Source organism: Durio zibethinus, chromosome 4 (genome assembly GCF_047325235.1).
Source record: "Durio zibethinus cultivar Kanyao isolate XHJ-2024 chromosome 4, ASM4732523v1, whole genome shotgun sequence".
NCBI lineage: Eukaryota > Viridiplantae > Streptophyta > Magnoliopsida > Malvales > Malvaceae > Durio > Durio zibethinus.
The window spans coordinates 2,095,449-2,118,437 of record NC_143165.1 but is presented as its reverse complement, the minus strand read 5'-3'; the positions used below and the strand labels follow the sequence as shown (position 1 = coordinate 2,118,437).

Sequence of the window (22,989 nt, the reverse complement as noted above, 5' to 3'; positions counted from 1 at the left end):
GAGGCGGTTTAAGTCGATTGATTTCATCTACAGCTCGACCAAACCTTTGAATATTACTCAGACTGTTAAGAAGATGAAGGTCATCTAGCTGATTAATTTTCTTTTCAACCCTTTTTGGATATTCAGCGACGGATAAAATCCCAAGTTGATTTAATCTCTTGAATGCTTGGAGCTTGTTTGGCCGGCACTCAACCTAATTTCGCAGCCTGTTTTTAATTGGTGCCATGATTTGGCTTACTTGTGTTTTGCATCAAGATTTGTATTATTTTTTAAAAAAATAGATTTGTATTATCTTTAAATTAAATGAGAATGTATATTAAAATTTAGGGAAAAAAAAACATTAAGTTTCAAGTAACTTGCGAGATTGTTAGTTTTGATTGTTAAGACTCTGTTGTGTGAATCTATTTTTATATAAAATAATAATTATTGAATTAATATTTGAAGTTACCTATTTATTCATAATTAATATCACGGTGGTAGGGATTTAGGGTTCAAGACATCACAATGTGATGAGAATCTCTTTTATTTAGCTGTCAAACACATTATAAATAAATAAATTAAACATAATTAGCTTTTGATTTGTTTTCCTATAAAAGAAATTTTTTTAGTTAGTTAAAAAAATAAAAAAATATCTCCAAATGACCAACTCAAAAAAAAATTTTAATTAATAGAATAAAGAAGTCTTTCTAGTTATCTTTTAATTATTTCATTAAAATTCTCATTAAATGGCTATTTTACTCATTAAAATATTAATATACTAAAATATTTATATAACATAATATTTTAAAATAATAATTTGTTTTTGTTTTTCTCAAAATACATAAAACATATTAATAATATAAAAAAGATTTTTTAAATAAAACATATAAAACAAAATTTATAATTATAAATATGCTAATATGTAAATATATATATATATATATATAACAAAATAAATATATTATTATAAGTTGTTATTTTATGTAAGTATTTAAGACCGTTAATTTTCAAGAATAAAATTATCTTTTAATGAGACTCTTAATCAAATAATTAAGAGATAATTGACAGAAGAACTTCATTGTCTTATTAATTGAAATTTTTGAATAAAATATCTATTTTTAAAATTAATAAATTTAAAATAAATTATACTTAAAACTTAAAGACCTAGATGAATTTACTTATTTTTAATTAGCATTTCAATTTTTCTAATATTATATATCACTTTATGAATTTTGTGGAGTTTAAAATTTTCATTGACAATAAATAAAATAATTTCTTAAAAAATAAAATATGCAATATTTTCTCTTACATTGATGAAGTTTTTAAACACTATCAGCATAGTTATCACACATTCTATTTGGATATATATATATAAAATAATTAATAAATTAATATGATAAACAAAAAATTTTTTGAATTAATATGATAAATAAAAAAAATACATTGCATTACTCTAACCTTAGTTTATAGAATTTAAAATTTTGATGCATTAAAAAGTTAAAAATATTCATAAATTATATCAAATTCAATCGATAACACGTATAAATCATACCCAAATTTAACCCGAGTAAGCCTGCTCATTTATGCTTGAGTATATTAAAATTATTTTATCGTCCAAGACAAGTCCGACCTAATCTTGTAAAAACCCTGGTCAAATATCTAGTTCGAATTCATCCAAGCTCACTGATCAAGCAAGCGGCTTGTCAAATATTAAGATTTAACGTATGTGAAATGATACTAATTAATAAACTTTCATCATATGTAGGATGAAAATATAATAATTTATCATGTGACAAATTTTAAAAAAAAAAGATATCAATAATAAAATAAAATCTAAGTTTTAGTATTATATTATGCATCTAATCTAAAATTAATTAATAATAATAAAAGAGACTAAATTAAATATTAAATTACAAAAATTTAAAATTTAACATATGTGAGATAACACTATATAAAAATTTTCATGACTTCAAAATGATTTTGTAACTTGAAATATGGAAATGGAAACACTATGTCATCCATAAAATTACCATTAAATTTTTTTTTTTGTACTCGGGACTAGCATGATATGAACCTTTATCACTGAAATAAAAATATAATACTCTACCCATAAACCATGCAGTTATTGACAAATTACCATTAATTTCACAAATGGATAAAAAATTACGAATAAAGAAGTCATTTCAAATTTCAAGTCAGAAGGGAGATAGATATATATATATATATATTTACTTATCTTGCAAATAGACTAATATTCTTAATAGTGTCAACAAGAAGTTATGGTTGCTCCAATTTATTCGGGTATTAAAGTAAGATTTTTCAAGTTCAGATTCAACACATAAAAATATTTTAGTTTAATTTAATTTTAATTTTAATTATTTTTAAAATATTTTTATAGTTTGATATTAAATTTAAAATAAACGGACTTTCATGGACAAATTGAATGGAAATCTGGTAAAAAACAACTTAAGCAGAGTTGTGGGCCAAATTTTTGAAGGGCCCAATTAAGCCCGCTTACCCCATGTAGAGCCCATTGTTTAAAGTTTAAGACCCTAGTCTGAATCTAACATTTTTTATTTAATTAAAATTTTAATTCTAAATCTAAATCTCAAGTTGGTAAACGAAACAAAAAGAATGATGTGGCCAAAATAATAAATAAATAAATAATGCAGGGTTATTTTAGTCATTTACTAACCTCATCCAACGTGGAAAAAAGAAATCCCACATCACATGACCGTTAAAGGTTCAAATTTGAAAACCCTATCAGCCTATCCCGTTAAATCTCGTTTAACGCTACCTTTTTCCAAAGAGAAAAGCAAAACGGTAAACCAGAGACAAGAAGCGATGAAACCCCCGCTAAGTGCATTATCATCTTCAGTGAAATCGACCACCACCACTATGGAAGATGATATCTGTAGTGAAACTCGAGACAGCTGCTATTACCCTGGATGCAGAAAAGACGCCAATTGCAACTGTGAAATTTGTTTGGCCAGCATCAGCGCTACTCTTGATCTCATGCCTGCTAGCATCCAAAAGAGCTCCTTCACTAAGCTCTCATCTTCGAAGCCTAATGTTGTAGATCAAACCCCAATCTCTTTCGATCCTTCGATTATGTCAACACCCAGATCGAGTTCTTGCTGCCTCGTGGAGTCTCCGGCTCTGAAATCAACTGCCAGATTAATTTACAGAGAGAAGAAGGAGAAGAAGGGAAAAAAAGGTAGTTTTCAGGGTGTATTTTGGAAGTTTCTTTTGGGTTTGAGCTTGGTTTTTGGAATGGAGACTGGGCTTTTATGGGTTTTTGGTGGGTTTCTAAAGCCAACGTTGACAAGGGATATTGTTAGAAGTATTGGCGAGAAAGCTTTGGTTGTGCAAGATTTGAATGGAAAATTGAGGTTCTTGCAAAATGAGCTGGAGGGATTTGCTAATGGGAAGGTTTCAAATTGCAGCAATACGGATTCCATATGGGAAATTGATCAGGTTTAAAGATTTTTTTTTCAACTTTTTACTAGGAATTGGTTCTGACAATTGAATTTATATATGCTAAAACTAATGTGTGTTATGAATTAATTACAGGGTAATTTGCTCCTGAATTCGCATTGTATATTGTACAAATCGGCAATGGAAGAGGTCAGGATTTGGGGATGGCCTCTGCAAACGGCAGGATTGCTTACAACTAGATTTTCCTCCAGATCATTTACCATCTTATCTGGCAGAGTAACAGAGGTAAATGCTAAGCTATGCACTTTTATTTTCCTTTTGATGAATACAAAGAACTTATTTAGCTTCAATTTCCTTTTTGAGAATAGCAAAATTCATGATTTAACTTTGTTTAAATGTGCTTTATATTTTAGTAAGTAGAATTTTGTACCTTCTAATAATTTTTGAAGAAACAAAAAGTTAGCAGCAGAAACAAGTAGATTGAACCTCAGAAGGCTATAATAATGTATTCTTGATTAGTATTTGTTTTTCCTTTCATCTTTTGGGTTTTGTAGTGGTCCAATGGAAGGATTGGATTTGTAACTAGAATAGCAAATGCTTCATGGGTGCAAAGGAAATGGGGTGCTTCTGTCATTCAATTGGATCCTAATACGTGGATTATTGAGTATCGGCAGAGCTCATTTCTGGAAAATCCAAGATTGTTTTCAGCAACAATGGAGCTGTTGAAATATGGGTTGACAACAATGGTAAGAAAGATGACTGAAGAGTTGTTGCTGTTTTCTGTTTTTGAAAACCAATACAATGAATTTGCAGGAAATGAACAAGGTAAGATCCCAACCTAAAGAAAATCTCTGGATATCACTTGTTAGATTCAACGTATCTTGTTCTAGCAGATATCCAGTTCTCATTTCTTTTGAGAAAGTTTCTATTGTTTATTGAATTTTATTATATTTAAGAAAAGTGAACCATTGTTAATTTTATCAAATATAGTTTGAAGAAATGGATATAAAAAAAATGCAAGACTATTATTAACAGTTAGATTTGTAAAAGTATTAATGCTGCATGAAATTATTTAAAAAAAATATATAAAAACTTTGTTTTATTAGAATTTAATTATATATATATATATATATTTCATGTCTAATGGAAAACAATTTCATTAACAAACTTTCTCTCCTTTGGCATTGCTCTTCTTTTGGTAGTGAAATTGGGAATTAATTGCAAAAAATAAATAATATTGTATTTAATCAATCAAGAATTGGTTCAATTGAGTTTGTTTGTCTTGATGTAAATGATTGTAAATTTGAATTCTATAATGATTTTTTGTTGGAGCTAATCTCAAATGTACAATTTTTACGAGGACTACAAATATGTAGGCCTTATTTGTTTGTGAAAATTGAAATTTAGAAATTTTTTTTTTGAAAATTTTTTATATTTTTTGAAAAAATAAAAAAATTTTATTATTTGGATAAATTAGTGAAAATATTTTATATTATTTAGTTAATTTTTGAAAAATCTATTTTTTTTAAATAATATTGACATAATTGTTAAAATATTAAAGATATTTTAATATATTATTAATATTCAAAAATAATTATATTTCAATAAAAATTTTATTAATATTAAACACTTAAAACAAAAGTGTTTTATTGCTGTTAAAATATTTTTTCTATTAATATTAAAAACAGCAATATTTATTATTGAAATACTAAAAATATTTATACTATTAAAATAGTAATAAATATTTTTGTCAATAAAAAATAAGATAAAATATTTTTATATTTAAAAATATTAATAATTTATTTAAAATATTCATATTGTTAAAAGAACACTTTATATTAATATTTATTGTTTATTATTAAAATTCTACTTATTATTGAATATTAAAATATTTTAAAATTATGTCTAAATTTGACTTAAGAAGAATTATAAAAATATTTAAAATTAAAATATTAAAAGATTTTTAGTATTAATATTTTAAAAAATTTTTAATTAAAAATAAATAAAATATTTTTTTATTAAATAAAATAATTTTTGGGTTTAATCAAATTAGGCACCAATTTAAAAAATCTTGCTTAAGGTTGAACTTAAGTAAAATTGTACTCATGAACCGAATAAATGGCCTTGTTCATAAAAATACATATATTAATTTTTAAAAGTGTTTTTATGCAAAAACGAGGGGAATTGTAGTATTTGTCTCGACGAATCAAATTAAAAAGTACAATTCAGGCCATATCCAAAACGTGTATGACTTTTTTTAAAGCCTGTCCAATCTAAAAGCCATTGAGAATGAGAACATAATATGAACAAGCTGATCAACGAGCAAAGAATCACAGACATCCCAAACAAGGAACAAAGAATAAATCAAAGCTTCGTCGTGTGTAAGCATGAAAATATTTTGTTATTTATATATATATTTTATTAAATACCAGATGATGCAACCCTACGCGTCTTTGATCAGCTTTTTCCTTCCCATAACCACGAAATTTCGCTCTTATTACACGCCTCGTCTATGTATAAAAAACCCTTGTTTGTTTCTCTCGTCTTGTAAATTATATATCGGTCATGGCGAAGCTTTCATTTGCATGTGAATATGAAGGAACGTTGGGTTTTTCAGAATCAGAGATAGATGTGGCTCGGCAACTGATTAAACTATGTGGGCACGACGATAACATTGATGGCAGTGTTGGTTTCACGGGGAAGCGAAGAAGGGTTCAAGATGGTGAATTTGGTGCAGCTTCTGCCATGATTAATATCGAAGAAGATGAGCATTTCAAGCTGAGAAAAAGAAAGTCTCGGTCGATTCATTATATTTATCGGTCCACAAAGCCTATCGTTGTTTTCGATGCTAATAAGATTTGTTGTACTTGATTTTTTTATATAAAATTTTTATATATAAAAGATTTCATAGTCTGTAAATTAAAAAATTATAAGTTTTGAAAATTAAATTTAAAATTATTAGATATTATTTTTTAAATATAATTATATATAATGTTAAATTTTTAGTTATAATATATAAAAATAATAGATTGTACGAATTGATTGACTTAATTCTAATATATAATTTTTTGTCGTAGTCATTTTCTCCAACTAAATTAAATTGGTACATATATTAGATGATAATTGAAGCTTTACTTTGATTTTTTTTTAAATACTGATATTTATTATTTATTACTTTCTTGACAAAAAACTCGTTTATTTTGTTCAAATGATTTTTTTTAACTTTAAGATTTTATGAGAAAAGCATTTTTTTTCTAAAAATTATAAAAATATTTTTGTTATTTGATTGACTAAAAAAATTAAAAAATAGGTTGAAAAACATGACAGGCATGGAGGCTGGAGCAAATGCCAACACAAAGTACACTGGGACAATGGAATTAAGCCCATTTATGGCCTTTATGGGCTACCTTGGGACTACCCAACTCTGTTAATCAAAATATTTTTTACATTTTTCTTTAGAAAGTAAAAAACCAACATTCTTTTTTCAAAATAATTCCATAAAAAAAATCATATATATATATATATATATATGAGGTCTTAGTTTATTGGTAAATAGGAGGTCCTAAAATTATGAGGTTTGAAATTCAAGTTTTATTGTGTATAGGTTTGATTTAATTTTATCTTGAAATTATTTAGTTATATTATAATTTATTAGTTAATTATTCAATAATTTTTTATGTATAAATTTAATACTTGATTACAATTATAATTTCTAAAAAAAATCATATATATAATTAGTTTATAAAATTAAGAGAATTAAAGTGCTCGTTAATATTCAATTGATTATTGAATAAGCTAACGCTTGTATCATGAGTTGAGACTCAATCTTTAAACTCGTACTGTTCTAGAATCTAAGCATGGACTCATTCCACATCTCAGATTAGTCTAATTATTATAATTTACACTTTTGTGAGATATCGACCCCCTTTGCCTTTTAATTTTATTCTATAAAATGTGCCTCACAATAGGGTAGTGGTGTAAATTTCTTAATTCTTTATTCAATTTGAAATTAGAACATAAATGAAATGTGAAATACTTGAGTAGTCTACTTCACATCGAATGATGAATCCTCTTAAATTAAAGGAGTGTCATTAGGGATTTGCTTGTCTATATACATTCAATTTCCTTAGGTTTTGCTTTACCTTACCTCGATAGTTATACCTTAATGCCCTTAACTTAAAGCCTAAGCCTATATGCGATGTATAGACTCCTGTAACCATGACATATTTATTTACTTAAACATAATTTCTTTATTCGGTATTTTATATTAACCTAATTGTTAGGGTTTATATCATTGTGAGATATTATCCGCTTCGACCTCATTTATTTCATGGTTTATCCCACAAATGGCGCATTACAAAAAAATAATGGTGTGAACCTTTTTATCTCATTACTAACTCTAATACATAGCTGATGTGAGGATTCATGGCTCTTTTCTAAGACTATGACATCCTCTCTCACTTTAATGAGAGCCCACTGTTCTCAACGGCACATCTTTAGTACTTTTAAAGCTAGTTCTAATATCACTTATCATAGGTCGAGACTTAACTATTAAGCTTATGTGGCTCCAAAACTTGGGTATAAACTCGTTTGACGTTCCAAATCAACCTAACTGTTATAGTTTTATATCATCGTGATATATTATCTACTTCGATCATATTGGTCTCACGATTTTATCCTAAAAAAAGTACCTCACAAGAAGGTGATGATGTGAACTTTTTTATCCCATTATCAATTTTAGTACACAGTCGATATAGGATTGTGACTTAATTATAAGATCATGACATTTGAAAGTTGCAAATTAAAAAAGGTTTATTTATGTAATATCATTTTCAATCAAACAAATAATAAGATAATAAATGTAAGGTTAAATTAGAAATTTCAAAAAAATCCTCATTAATACTTTCAACAAAAAAATATAAAAGAAAATAAGTAATGCTTTTTAAGAGATATATATATATATATATATATATATATATAAAGGATTTACTTATATTAATTTAAGAATTACATATTTTTTAATTTTTAAATCAAAATTAAATTTATAACACTTACATTTAACACTTATCTAATATGGAATGAAACGTTGCTACATTTTGACGTATTTAAGCATCCTTTTAGTGCAATTCCACCGTGAGTTGCTATTTGAATAACAAAGTCACGACACGATTTTGTCTATGTGGCATCGGTGGGAGACCATTGTTCCCTTGGTGGGAAGAAATGTGGTGACTCACCACACCAAGTTCAAACTTTTTTAATTCTTACTCGTATTCTTTTATTACAATTTTACCCATATACTTGGAAATTTAAGACTAAAATCTTTTAGTGAATTTAGAAAATAACATTCCATTTCATCATATTATTATTATTATTTTTAAATATATCTTAAATAATTAATGTTTTTTAAAAGGACCTTTAAAAACTTTAAATTTAATATAAATAAATAATAAACAAATATATTTTCTTTTCTTATCATATTCCATCTCAATACTATCACTTCATTTATATCTAAATACATATTTCACTATTGATTTTAATCAATAACTAATCTCATTATCACTGTTATTTTTAATCTTATCAAAATTAATCTTACCGTCCATTCGAATTAATTATTAGTCATTTTATCCAACAATAAAAAAAATGTAATTCTTAATATAAGTGGTCTCTTTTTTATATATAAAATTTGAAATTAACTTAAACTAATATAAAATTAAAAATATTTACATATTTTTTGTCATTAATTTTAATATGTCCAAAAGATTAGAGAAATAAATAAAAAAAGGGAAAAAATTATTTAATTTCATCGTCGGATCCGTTGATATCACTATTAAAAAAATATAAAATTTTTTAGTTTTATATTAATATAAATTGATCATTCTCTATATATATTAAATTATATAATATGAATTATGTTTGGCAGCTAAACTAATTGATAATGAAAATACAAAATACATTTAAAATATAAAATTTATATAAAAATTATTGTGTTTTCTTACTAAAACCCTGCTTGTGCTTGAAGCCAGCTCATAAAACATACGGCCCAAACCCATATTATTTCCCGCCAAGCTCAGATATGCTTCCCCGCCCTACATATGCTCATCGTCTCACATTTCCCGCCAAGCCCCTTTCATCTCCGTTCCACTCTCGGTCTCACTATTTCTCGCTGAGGGTTTACCAATGGCAGAGTTAAAGGAAATATCCAAGAAGCGGAAGCAACTATCCCTTCCGACGACCCATTCCTTAACAGGAATCTTCACTCGTAGCAAGTTCCAGATCCATCTTCATCGCAACCGGTCAGGCAAATCCGGACCCAACTTCAGCCGCGGCGGACACCACCGAGATCCGAAACTCTGTATCAAAAAACGAAAAAATAGCTCTCCATCTGAAGATTCATCGGTGGGCTATGATTTATCTTCCGTTTCCGTCAAAGATCTCCAGTTAAGACGGGTCTTCTCTCCCTCTTCCACTAATGGGGTAATTCCCAACTGTTCGGATGACACTAAGGATCTGGGAAAGAGTGAGGTTGCTCGGAATTGTTTTGATGGAAATCAAGAAGCGTGTGAAAATGGGGATTTTAAAAAGTTGGATATGTCGAATGAGGATTTTGTGCAGTCAACGCCACCGGATGCTGAGATATTTGGAGCCAAACAAGTAATGGGAAGAAATGGAAATGACTTTTCAGATGAATTTTTAGAAAAGAAGCCAAGTGAAAACTTACAGAAACTTGAGGGATGCACGGAAAAGGGCTCTCACGAGGAGAGAAATGGCATGAATTATTCAATCAAAACAGTAAGATTTTCACTATCGAATTTTTATTTAAATGACTATCATTTAACATTTGATTGTTACTTTTGCTATTGGCTTTTATTTTCTTTCTGGACTTGGCTTCTCAAAATGTATATTTTTTTTACAAAGGGACCGTAGTATAAGAATAAGGAAAGTACTAGGATTTCAATCCGTGACCTGTTCGATACCATCTCCACTACATGGATCAAATGAACAAATTTCTTATTCAAATTGTATGTTTTTGATACTGACATTTGGGGAAAAAAATCGAGCTTAAATGCGAAATAAATTAGTAATATTTTCTTGAGAGAAACAATGGATCATTTTAATTTATATAAAACATTTATGTTAGAACTGATGTTGCATTTTAGTCATTTGTTCGTTATTAATGAAAAAAAGTAGAAAAAAAAAAAAAAGAAGATAGCCAATCTTTAAATTTTCAGCATATATTTTCCTTTATGCGACTCTATATGTTAAAATTATGTTCAAATTGTTGCATAATTTGAATAAATGAATTTTCTATTCAAGCATAATGTGTTATAATTTTATGTAATGCCTATACACTTATTAGTGATTTTTAGTAATGCTGGTTGCCTATCTGTTTTGGAGTAGGTTCTTAAACAATGTTCTCGAGTGAAGCTTTTCAAAAGGCCAGGCTCATTCAGTTACAGAAGATTGCTTCCTTATTTGATGGGTATAGAAAAGGATTATTCTCGTAATTCCTTTGCTCATTTTCTCTTTGCTTCTGTTCTCTTTTCAAACTTTGGTTGCACATGGTGACAAAATGGAAACGATATTTAAAACTATGACACTAAAACATTCTTGTATATGATCTTTACAGGTTCCCAATAATGGGTCATTGTCAAATAACTGAGAAGGGTTTGGAACAGAAGCAATTGTTGGCTTCAAATAGTCAAGAAACTTTGCCAGATAAATCTAACACAACTGGCTGCTCCTTGGACGGTCATAACAGTGATTCTGGTAAGGAGTTGAACATGGTGTCAGTTGATTCCCTCACCTCACGGGTCAATGAGTCTTCCTCAATGCCACATGTTGATGAAGAGATTCAGAAACTTGAGTTAAAAGTTACTTGTGAAGACCAGAATTTGAATTGTTTGAAACATGATTCATGTTCAAGTATAGAGGATTCTCATTTCGACAAGGAAAATTTAGCTGGTGTGGTTTCTAGTGATAAAATGTTGATGGATGATGGTGAGGTTGCAAAAAGTAATGTTGCATCTCCTTGCAATGCTCAAAATATAGTAGTTTTGGATCAGATTTTGTCCACAGTTAGCGATAAGTGTGAGTCTTGTGATTATGACGAAGTTACACTAAATTCTAACAATGATCCAAAGAAGTTGGAGGTTGAAGGGATGCCAAAAGCCACTATTTGTCATTGTTTTGAAGCTCAACAACTGAAGTCTGTGAATCCTGCTTTGTCTGAAGTGGAAGGAAATAGAAAATGCAGTTTACAGCAAAGAGTTGACAATGATGCTGAAGTCGTGGAACAAGTTGAAGACTTGAATGGAGAACGTATGTCGATGACACCAACAGATTCTGACATGTGTATTAGATCTGAGACTGATGATAACAGAGGAAACAGAGGGGATTGTCTTTCACAAGGCATTGGTCACACTATTGAAAAGTTAACAAATGAAACCTTTCACAGAAACAATGGTAAAGATAGTGATAAAAGCCTAGACTCAAGTCCTAAGAACAAGTTGGTAAAATGCTATCAACCTTCCAGTATTTTCAGTTATGTTAGCTCATTTGCACAGTGTGTACTTTGCCAAATCTATAGGTACATTAGCATTTGCACTAATTAATGATGAAACTTCAAAAACATACATGCTAATGTAATTGGGATTGTGATGTTAAATAGGTTCCAAACCCACGGTTGCATCTGAAGTTATCTAACATTCCTGGCTCATTCAGTTATAGAAGATTGCTTCCGTTTTGGAAAGACATAACAAATGATTACTCCTGTGAGTCCTGCTTTATTTCCTAGGTTATCTCTTCCACTCTTCACCCGCATCTCCCCTTCACATAATTCTATTGTTTTAGAATTAGTTTGGAGCTTAAGTATTTGTAATATTTTTCCTGGATGCTTTACTAGGTGCTTCTGGAAATGATCGGTCACTGAAAGTTGAGAAGAGTTCCTAAGAAAAGTTGCTTTCACCCTTCTTTACTTCTGGAAGAGACACATGCATGGAAACTTTCAATGGTCAAAGTTGTTCTGTGGAGCATTATACTGGTGATGATATTATGCTGCCTGTGTCTGCAGAAACTGCTAGGAGATGTTCATCCAACCATAAACTGACACGATCTCCTCCTAAACAAGTAGCTGATTCCCCAATGATAATGGATGCACAACAGGAAAAGGGCTACCTTGTTAAACCTGCTGCTATGGATACAAATCAGAAGTTAGAAACTAGCCTGGAAAATGTAGTTGAGCCACCAGCCATGTCATCGGCCTCTCTTACCAATTCTAGACTATTGCCAGGAGAAGAACATGCTAAATCAGGGTCTTGTCAGTTACTTCTCGAAACTGAAGAGCACTGCATAAAGTCTGCTGAGGAATGTGCGAACAGTGAAAAGCAAATTGAAGCTGATAGCTTTGTTGAAGCCTCTATTCCTCCTGGAATTCCTGCTGCTGGTCTCAAAAAGGGAATCCTTAAAAGAAATCCACATGGATGCAGAGGTATTTGTACTTGTCTGAACTGTTCTTTTCGGCTTCATGCAGAGAGGTCATTTGAATTCTCAAGAAATCAGATGCAAGATGCTGAAGAAGTGGCTTTAGATTTGATTAAAGAATTGTCATGCCTACGGAATATGTTGGAAAAATCTGCTTTTGGTGCTAAAGATCAGCCTAGTATTTGCATCAATCAGATGAATATGACATGAACTCTTATCCTTCATACTTTGTTCAAATATAGTGAGCTAACATGGTAATTTTGATCTCCCTTTAAGAAATGCTTAATGGTTGGTAATTTATACATTTGCTTGACCATACTGCATGCTATCTTGATTCAGGCTACCCATTTCGTAGGTTTAGCCAACGTTTTGTAAGCATGGTGAAAAGGAGGGCAGGGAAAATGTAATCTATAAGGATCAAACATGTTTCCAATTTCAACACCTTTTTGTTCTCCTGTTTGTCCCACATGACTTGGCTAGAATTATACAAAATCTTGTGGAAAATTATAATAACTTGGTTCTTCCAGTGACAGCTTATTACTAGCTTAAAAGTTTTGGATACTTCACTTCATTAATAGGCTCTAAAGCATACTTAGTATGACAAAGAAAGTTTCAATGGTTTGGAACCACTTAAGAAAATTTTAAAATAAAATCATTGCATCAAGTGGTGATAACTCTTGCCTGATAATAATGGAATGCTTCCTGTATTTGTGGTTCCACTAGATTAAAATTACTATAACTCAGAGGCCTACTTATCATGCTGCACGTCGACATAAGTGCTAGACTTGACATTTGAAGCTAATGGGGGAAGGTCCATCCGCTCATTTTGGAATGGTCATCCTATAGCTATCCAGAGGAAAAGCAGCAGAGCTTTGTTGATAATCATGAATGTCGCATACTTACATTTGAACTAGTTTATAATGCCTGGTTTCTAGAAATCAATCAAAACCACGTGCAACTACTATAAATAACCAAAATGGCTGTATGTTTGAGATATTTAGCTATGTTGCACTTGCTGCTATTGCATTAATAATCTTGTTGACTTCTTTACCATATTAGCTTATCCGGTAATAGTGCATATGTTGAATCCTGCTTTCCAGCATCTTTAATATTCTTACTATTTTGATTTCATTTCAGTACTATCCATATCCTCCATAGATTAACATTACTATAGAAATTCGTGCTAAATCCGTGATATGGTCAATTCAGGCTAAAGAAGCTTGCAAGAAAGCCTCTGATGCTGAAGAACTCGCCAAAACCCATCTCAGCCAAATGAACTATGATCTAGACATTCACTGCAGAACCCCAGTAAGTATAGCTTGCACTTTGCACTCCGTACAAGGGCATCTCCGAAACCATCCCCCCCCCCCCCCCTTGCCCTATTCCGAAAAACCCCTCCTGCTGAATTGCTACAGATTCTCAATTATATTTCAAGCATTTTAATTAATGCTTGTGCAACGATCTTGTTTCTTTTTGTTCATGTAATGTGGACGGCGGCCAACTGTGAGATTTGCTAATTATGTTGAAGAACAAGTCATTCCAATAGCCAACTCATCAAACAAATAGTTTCAAAGTAAGAGGAAAATACTGAGTAAACGAATGTTTGTCTTGTATTGCATATCCAATTGTCTTATGGACAATGATTGACCTTCAAAAATATAAATGCTTAAAGTTTTTGTATAATTCTATTTCTCTTTTGGGATTGGATATAACAAACAAAAATTAACAAATTATAGACAATTGGTTTGATTTTATAGAAACCAGAAGCACACTTATGAAAGCATTTTTGGATCAAATTTAAGTTGACATGATCGGTCATACTCAAACCACACCCTTTTCACGTGTCTGATGGTTATTTCAAGATAATGTTTAGATTATAGAGGCAGCTTGCTCATTTCGGCCATGTAAAGCTGCTGAAAGTTGATACATCCTCTCAGGAGAGCCTTATCCTTTCTTCTATAGGACTATAATTTATTCTGACAGTTCTTCAGTTCCATAAGTTTGCCCATAATGTGTTCGGCCTACCTAGGACACTTGGCTTTGAGTTCCTTTTTTTTTTTTTGCCTTTTATTCTCAATACATCTGTTAATGTTACATGTTAAAGACAGTGACAAAGTTCGAAAACGATAAAAAAAAAATTATGGTTTAAAATTTTAGTAAAAGTTATATATAAATTTGATAAAAATTAAAAAATGTGTTTTGTTTTGATAAATATGACAATAATTTGTGTTTTACACAAAATAAATATATTTCAATATACAAAATTTCTTTTTAATGAGCCAAAACTTGGTAAATTTTAATTTATGCAATGAGACATCGTCTACATTCCTGCTATTAGAGTTTAAAATTCTATTTTGATGGTCACGGGAGATTAAGTAACTGTGCTGAGGGGAATTACTTATGACAATTGTTGGTCATGTTCTTAAGATTGAAATCATAGGCAGCATAAGAAAAGCTACAAATCGTTTAAATTTCAAGAACCTAGAAATAAATTCTATAGATATCTCTGCTTTTGTATAGAATTTCCAGTCAAGAGGATTATTCTGTCCCCTAACATCCAACAAAAACAAAACAATGAATCTTTGCAGAGCTATGTTGATTATCGAAACGGGAAATTTTATTATCTGCAACCGAATTTACAGCCATCTTCAAACCTCAAAAGATTATTAAAATTCAAAACCAACAAAAAAAAAGGCAGAAACAAAAAATATAACTTATTCGACCCCTAAGCATCCGGTTGAGTGAAACTTGAATGCATGGAGGACGTACTGAAAGAATACACAACCATTAACTATATTACAGAAACCCTCAGATTTAAGCCAACAGATCATTTCTTTCCATCTTTCAGAACCTTGGACGCTTACACTCAGGAGGGACACCTTGAGGGAAACGTTTTAAATCAGTGCAATAATTGTAGATCATGAAGTATTTTTGAACCCATCTCAATCTTCTTCTGCCAGGGGCTTCGAGCTCATTGGTTTCCCATGCTCCATCCAAGTTTGAGCTTGTGGAAGCACAAGATGAAGCGGTTCCAGACCAAGTACAAGCATTGGCTTTGAAGTTCCTGTAATATGCTGTAAAGGGTGCCTTTGTCCAATCGGTTTTCACCAATCCACCCCTTGTTGCCCAGTCATCAGCATTCCACAGGCTAGAGTAAATCCTCATGGGCTGGTTCTTGGGGAAGGGCACACCAATTGATTCAGCATTCTTGAATACTCTAATGGGAATGTTATCCACCAAGAAACTGACAAGACAAAACCAAAAAATATAGAATGTTAGAACTATTTTATGACAACAGACATTAAAAAGACATTGGTGGGTTGCTCTCACATTATGTGTTGGGGCTTCCAAATAATAGAATAGGTGTGGAAGTTTCTTGTGGGGTCGAACCAGAGATAAAATTGCTGCTCTCTGTTCCCTTTGCCTTGAGTGTAGACATTGGTGTGCAAAACGTAGGGGTCACCACTAAGATTCCCCAAGAACTCGAAGTCGATCTCATCATGAGTTGGCCCTTGAGAAGACAGCTGCAAAAAGAAGAAAAAAATAGTTAAATTACTTGCAAACGTAAGAGAAAAACTTGTCAAGTCTTCATGAAGAATCACTTTTAACATGTATGTAATACATGTTTGATGACATGCTACTATATTTTACGAGAAAAAAATGGCTTGGAACTTCAATAGGCAGGACAAACTTTTTTGACCCCGCATGGTACTTGTCATTTTAGGAGAAAAGAAAATTTGATGTTTGAACATGAAAATGATAAATAGAGTTGAAAAGGTAAACTTGCAATTTTAGACAAGACAAGAATGAAATAAAAGTGATAGGTTAAAATTTTGATAAAAATTATGTAAGTTTAGTCAAAATAAAAAATGCTTAATATTTAATGTGTCTACATAAATTTTAATATGATAATTTTTATATTTTATATATTATAAAAAGGAAAATAATTAAAAACACTGGAAAAACATGTAAAAATTAAAAGTGGAGTAGGGTATCTAATCTAATGTTTCTTGCCTTGTTAGAAAAGGTCACAAGATAGGATGGTTCAAAGAAAAATAGTATGACCATACCATATTTTTGTGACTTTTTTAATGTGGCAGACAATAATAAGTTCATTCTTGTGAATGAATAATTTCTTTTTTCATATAAAATCCATGGTCTTGAAAGTTGATAGGTGCCCTTCAACTTTCACTTCTGTTTACCCACTAATAATTCTTAAAGGTGTTTTCGAGTAGGCCAGGACTAATCATTCTACAAGCCAATCAAACCTAAAGGCATTTTATTATGAAGTTGAAAGGCTAAAATAAAGGTAAAAGAACGAAGAAATTAGTACTGTTTTTTAACATACATAATAAGCAGTTACTGTGCCAGCAGAGTTGCCAGCAACAAGCTTGAGCTGCATATCAATTCTCCCAAACAAATACTCATTTTTGGACTGAAAACCTGAACCTGAATCCCTGTCCAAAGACAAAGACAGAAGCTTCCCACCATTGAAAATCTTACCCCTGTTGCCACCCCAGGTTAAGTCGAAATCCTGGTACAAGTCACCAGCAAAGGCAACAACTACCAAAGAGTTTACCACCAAACCAACCAGCACAAACATGGAAACACCATTCCAAGAAGAACCCATTTCTTCTTACCTATGGAAAATCTCAAAACTAAAGACAGATGGAGAAAAAGAGAGAAGGGGAGAGTTGTTTTGTGAATATCTTGAGTGGGGTTTGAGTTTTCAAAGAGGGCTATTTATATAGGAAAAGAAGTGCTAATTAGCAGAAGAGATTTGGAAAGAAAGAGGGAAAGGGAAGGGTGTGGTGGTGGGGTAACGCGTGAGGGAATAACTGGAGGAGAGCCTGGTCGAAAGCTGGTGCCAACTTAGCATACGATCAAAGCTGGAACCTCGGAAGCTTTCGTTTGAGCCTCTAGGTGGGTGATTTTGAAACTTTTCTTGGTTTTTAGCAAAGGGAAATTAAAACTTCACATAAATAAACAAAACTAAAATTAAAACATGGGTTTTGGTTTGGTTTTTTGTGAGATAAACCATGTACAATGATTTTGTCCCCAAGGAAATGAGTTAAGTGTCCTTCACTATGATTGCTAAAAAACAGGTGGTGGATTACAACTCGATCTTGTATGGAAGCATAAGTGTTTTAGTAAAAGGGACCACCGATTATGTGATTTTAGCCGTTCAACATTTGGCGTGTGTCTAAATCCATATCTTAGTTAAAGATATAATTTAATTGATTTATATAATTATAAATTTTTTTTAATAAATTAGGTATTTAAATCTTAATATTAGAAAATTTTTTGTTCTCAAATTATAACTGTTTTATTACAAAAATAATATCTTGAGTTATAATCTAACTTGGTAATTCTTCTCTAATTTCATTTTGATTTAGACATGTCATTGGTTTTAATGGGTTTTCTTTCAAATTGGGAATAATCTTTGAATAATTATGAGAGTCACGAGAAACCTAAAGTTTTGTTTTTAATATGAAATGTACCGTTGTTTTTGACCGTTGCCTATGGTTTTTGTTTTGAAATGTGTCACATTTCAAACTCTTAGATAAATAATTTATTATTTTTTATCGCTCAAAGCAATTAAAACCACTTTTGATATTAACACAACTTCAAAATAAAATATCTTAGGCTACACAATTTTGCTAGAATTATGGAGATTGTTCTTCCATGTTTCCAACGTCATAATTTCTAGGCATGGAAAATCTTCAATTTTTAGGTGCATGGCAGGCTTTGCATGACTTGTACTTGTATGCACAAAAAGCACATAGAATTTGAATTTGGCAACTTTTTTTTTTCTCAAATTTTATAGAATTTTTTTGAAAGTGTGATGATCATGTGATGTGAACGAATGTTAGCATTGTGGATAAAATCAAATGGCCAACTCTACAAAGCTAAATAAAATTTTTTTTTTTAAATTATGAAATCATATGTCCGTTTAAAAATTATAGTCATGATCAAATAATTTTTAACATATATGATATGAAAATAAATAAATCACAAAAATAAATTAATAAACTAACATAAAATTAGATTAAATACAGATGTAAAAAAGCTTAAAACTTGAAATCTAAAACTTTTAAAATTTGAAGACCTCTTCTTTATCATCAACTTTTTTACAAGCTCTTAATAATGGAACCAATTTAGGTGAGGTGTGAAATCACTCATGGGTTCGATTCTCAACGCAGATGAGGTGAACTAACAGTTGTAAAACAATCTTTAAGAGGCAATGCACCTATCTGCTTTTTTACTTTGGGAAAATGTTGATTGTTATAAAAAAGAGAGAAACAGTTCTTTGGTGACTTATCTTCGAAAAGTGAGAAAATGGTTACTATCATTAGAAAGCAATAGGAGGAAACCCATGTTTAATTCTATCATCACATTGCTTTATCGTCACATTGCTTTCATAGCAAAGCAATGGTGCTCATCAGTTTACTCGGCTGAGAAAAGGAAAAATCAGCATTTGTAAAATGTATTTGTTTGAGACAATTTACTGGAAAATATAAACCTGATTAGGTAATATTATACCTAATAATTTTAGACGTGATACGATAATATAGTACGAAAATAATACGATTTAAAATTTTAATAAAACTATTAAAATTTAACAAAAATTTAAAAATATATTTCATATTTTACGAGTTAACACGAATTATAATACGATAATTTTTATATTTTACATATTTTTAATATTAAACAAACATAATAAAAATATAAAATTATCATATCTAAATAATACCTTTAAATCTTGGATTCCTTTCCCATGAAAAAAAAATTCTAACATATATATATATATATATATATATATATATCTTCTGTCATAAAAATTATTCTCTTGATTTTCAATGTGATCACCTAGCTAGTAGTTAAAACATCATATTCTACTAGAAAAATTCCAAGTGTTGAACAAATCCGACTATCTTTTGACAATTTTACTATTCACAAGAAATAAATATTTAGTAAATTATTATTTATTATCTCCATTCCATTTGTGAATAATATGGTATACTAACATTAATTTCCCGTTTTAGTTTCAAAAAATTTTTTCTTTCTGAACAATGAAAACATTAACATATCTGAACAACCAGAGTTTAAAGTTTCATTTTAAAAGTTTCGAATTCAAATTTTAAAATAAATGGATAAATTTTATATATTATAATATTTATATTTATATTTATATAGCAATGGTTTACAATAAATGATGAGATCTAAAATTATATAGGTAGGATCGAATATGCTTTACTGCTGGAATGCAATTAGTGTTGCATAATTATATTCACATTAGATATGAAAGATATATTATTATACCCTTGTAATTATTCTTCTTCACAAATAATTAATAAATTAAAATTGTTAGAAAATATAACAAAGGTACATGATTATTCCCCAAACTCCATGATCACTCTGTCTCTTTCTCACTTTGTTGGTTTCTTTCCCCTAGATGGCCCATTCACCATAATATAAAAAATAAAAACAATTAAACAAATGGGTGTGGTGGAATATTTAACAAGAGCAACGACCATCACCAACATTAATGCATATAGACATTTACATTAAAGATTGAGATCCCCTTTCTCCAAAGCCATTGTTTTGCACCAAATTATTGGTAAACACAATAAAACCATGAGCTAGCTATATATAGGAATCGAATTGATAAACAAAATTTTAAAAGATTTAAAAAAAATGGAATAGGCATGATCCTTAACTAGATTTAAAAAAAAAAAAACTGAAGAACTTATAATTATGAAATATTCATGGTGACAGAAAGTAATAAGTAGGTGGGTAATGGGTAAAGAGTCCAGCCATGCACATCCAAGAAAAATGAAGGAAATGTTCAATGCTTCTCTACTTGTATGCAGCTACAGATGAAAAAGAGTTTAATGACATTAATTAATTGTAATAGTATAAAACTTATCTTTTTTTTTTTTTTGATATTTTGAATCTGTAATATCTTCCTTTCAATAAATGATGGGGAACATCAGCTGTAATTCACACTTTATTCTCTGCATTGGGATTAAGAAACACTAATAATTAATTAATTAATTAAAATTAAAGGGATCAAAAAGTATAAAAATTGAACTCGAAGCTTAATTCAGTTGATTCATATAATTATTTTTAGTGTTAGTTTAGCATTAACATTGTGGTTAAAAAAATTAGATTAAAAAATGCATTTAAAAAATGTCATTAGAAAAGTGCTTGTAATTGTTGTGAAAAAATATTATGAGTAATTAAAATGCCTTAAAAAATACACATAAAATAATAAAATATTAGAAATTTAGAGATAATATAATAATTTCCTATCTCAAGCACATTTTTTCATTGTAAAAACACCAATTAAGGAGTTTTTTTTTTTTTTTTTATTTGGGTTGGCAAAGTTGATATTTAAATTGAAAAGCCATTTTCTTTTTTTGTTGTTAAACATTGAGTTTTTGAATCAAAAATAACTTTTGAATGCAAAAGCTACTTTCAACTATAATGCTAAATTAGGTTTTAAGAGGTGGTATCCATCAGCTCTTAAATTTAAATTTAAACACCTATAATCTTTTTTTTTTCTTAAAAATGCGGCTTCCTTTAAAAAAACCTACAATAACTTAATTATTGATTTCGAATTTCTAATACAAGTACATTTGATTTGTTCTAAGGAGATTTAAGAAAAATTTAAGATTCAAGCTTTAATCTACATTTAAAAGAAAAAAAAAATGAGAACAATGTCAAACAACTATGTAGCTTCGTATATTTAAGTAGCTGACATTTGACACCATGTTCTTTTTTTTTCGCATGTTCAAATTTGTTCTTTAGTTTAATTAAAGTAAAACATGACCAGGTAAATGATTTTATATTTCAAATATTAATTTTGTGATTCTATGTTCGAAATAAATTTCGTTTACAAAATTTATGAAATTCATTTCAATTTTTAATAATTTATGTAAGAAATCCTATCCAAGTTTTGAATATATATACATACATACATACATACATACATACATACATATATATATATATATATATATATATATGAAGATGGAAAATCTCATGGGGTATGTAAGGGAGGATGGTGTGTATATTAAGTGGTTGAAAAAATGCGTGAGAGAAGTGTGTGTGCATGCACATGATTTTATGAATGTTGGTTGATAATAGGTGATAGCTGAATATATGTAATTCACCAACCTAAGAAGCAAGCGCGGCGGTGAGATTGACAGTGGGGGCCCTTTATGATTGCAATTTTCAAAGAATCCAATTGTAATTGGACTGTCACATTGGACGCGGGATTGATTCCTTTGCTTTTGAATATGAAATAGCAATGGCAACAAAAACATCATCATTATCATCATCATTGTATGTGAATGCCCCTGTTAAACGGGAATGACCAACATTTTCTTGGAATTTGAGTTTCCTTCATCAACACTCACAAAAACTGTTTTTATCCTTGCTAAATGAAAATTACTTCAACTGTTAGTTTGCCGATATATCTTCAATGGAACATCAGACAATTAGGATTCTCTAAGCCACATAATCTAATGCGAGGAGAATTCATTTTTATTATATGGAATTTTGTTTTGATCTGTCAAAATATTATTAATAGTTATCAAATGTTGTTTTAACCACGAATGAAATTGAGGTAGGATGAGAATGAATTCCCATTACATTGGATTACATCAACCAATGAGACCTTAAAGTTTAAAATTTTAGTTTAAAATATTTGAGTTTGAATTTTTGAATAGGAAATATTAAAGGAGATAATTAAGATATATTAAAAGATAATTAAAATAAAAATGTTTAAAATTTAAATTTTAATTTAATTAATTTATAAAATTATTTTTAAAAGATAATATTTATCTGAAACTCAAACTATATTCTTAATCTGCTATTTTTTTAGTATTTGCTAGTGGATTATTTAGGTGTGGAACCTCGGACTAAGGGCAACAGCTTTTGGTTGTGGACATGAATCATTGGGTCAAAATGCCAGTTCAAGAAAGATGTGAGATTTGAGATGAATGATTGTATTTGACAAATCTTTTTTTTCTCGATATGAAAAGAAACTATATATATTTTTTATATTAACCCTTTTATCAGTTC

General features: G+C 29.7%; 2 protein-coding genes and 1 pseudogene across 4 annotated transcripts; 2 read left to right on the top strand and 1 right to left on the bottom strand.

Moving 5' to 3' along the window:
* The first annotated feature begins 2,755 nt into the window (after positions 1-2,755).
* On the top strand, positions 2,756-6,380 carry LOC111287757 (uncharacterized). Of its 2 annotated transcripts, XM_089759020.1 has the most exons (4): positions 2,785-3,456; positions 3,553-3,702; positions 3,972-4,242; positions 6,035-6,380. In XM_089759020.1, exons 1-4 carry the CDS (start codon positions 2,824-2,826, stop codon positions 6,286-6,288), a joined length of 1,308 nt encoding a protein of 435 aa, XP_089615146.1. In that variant the 5' UTR covers positions 2,785-2,823; the 3' UTR covers positions 6,289-6,380. The 2 variants fall into 2 exon arrangements, with proteins under 2 accessions (XP_022734173.2, XP_089615146.1); XM_022878438.2 differs by lacking the exon at positions 6,035-6,380 and having other exon boundaries at positions 2,756-3,456; positions 3,972-4,450.
* A 3,163-nt stretch (positions 6,381-9,543) lies between these two features.
* Positions 9,544-14,559, top strand: LOC149519023 (uncharacterized; annotated as a pseudogene). The gene is made up of 7 exons (XR_016341352.1): positions 9,544-10,206; positions 10,816-10,924; positions 11,050-11,927; positions 12,086-12,188; positions 12,320-13,094; positions 14,109-14,204; positions 14,382-14,559. The product of XR_016341352.1 is annotated as an uncharacterized LOC149519023 (transcript).
* Positions 14,560-15,496: 937 nt separating this feature from the next.
* On the bottom strand, positions 15,497-17,613 carry LOC111287953 (xyloglucan endotransglucosylase/hydrolase 2-like). Its single transcript, XM_022878647.2, has 3 exons — positions 17,246-17,613; positions 16,228-16,421; positions 15,497-16,141 (listed from the first exon to the last, which is right to left on the bottom strand). Exons 1-3 carry the CDS (start codon positions 17,525-17,527, stop codon positions 15,742-15,744), a joined length of 876 nt encoding a protein of 291 aa, XP_022734382.1. The 5' UTR covers positions 17,528-17,613; the 3' UTR covers positions 15,497-15,741.
* Positions 17,614-22,989: the final 5,376 nt, after the last annotated feature.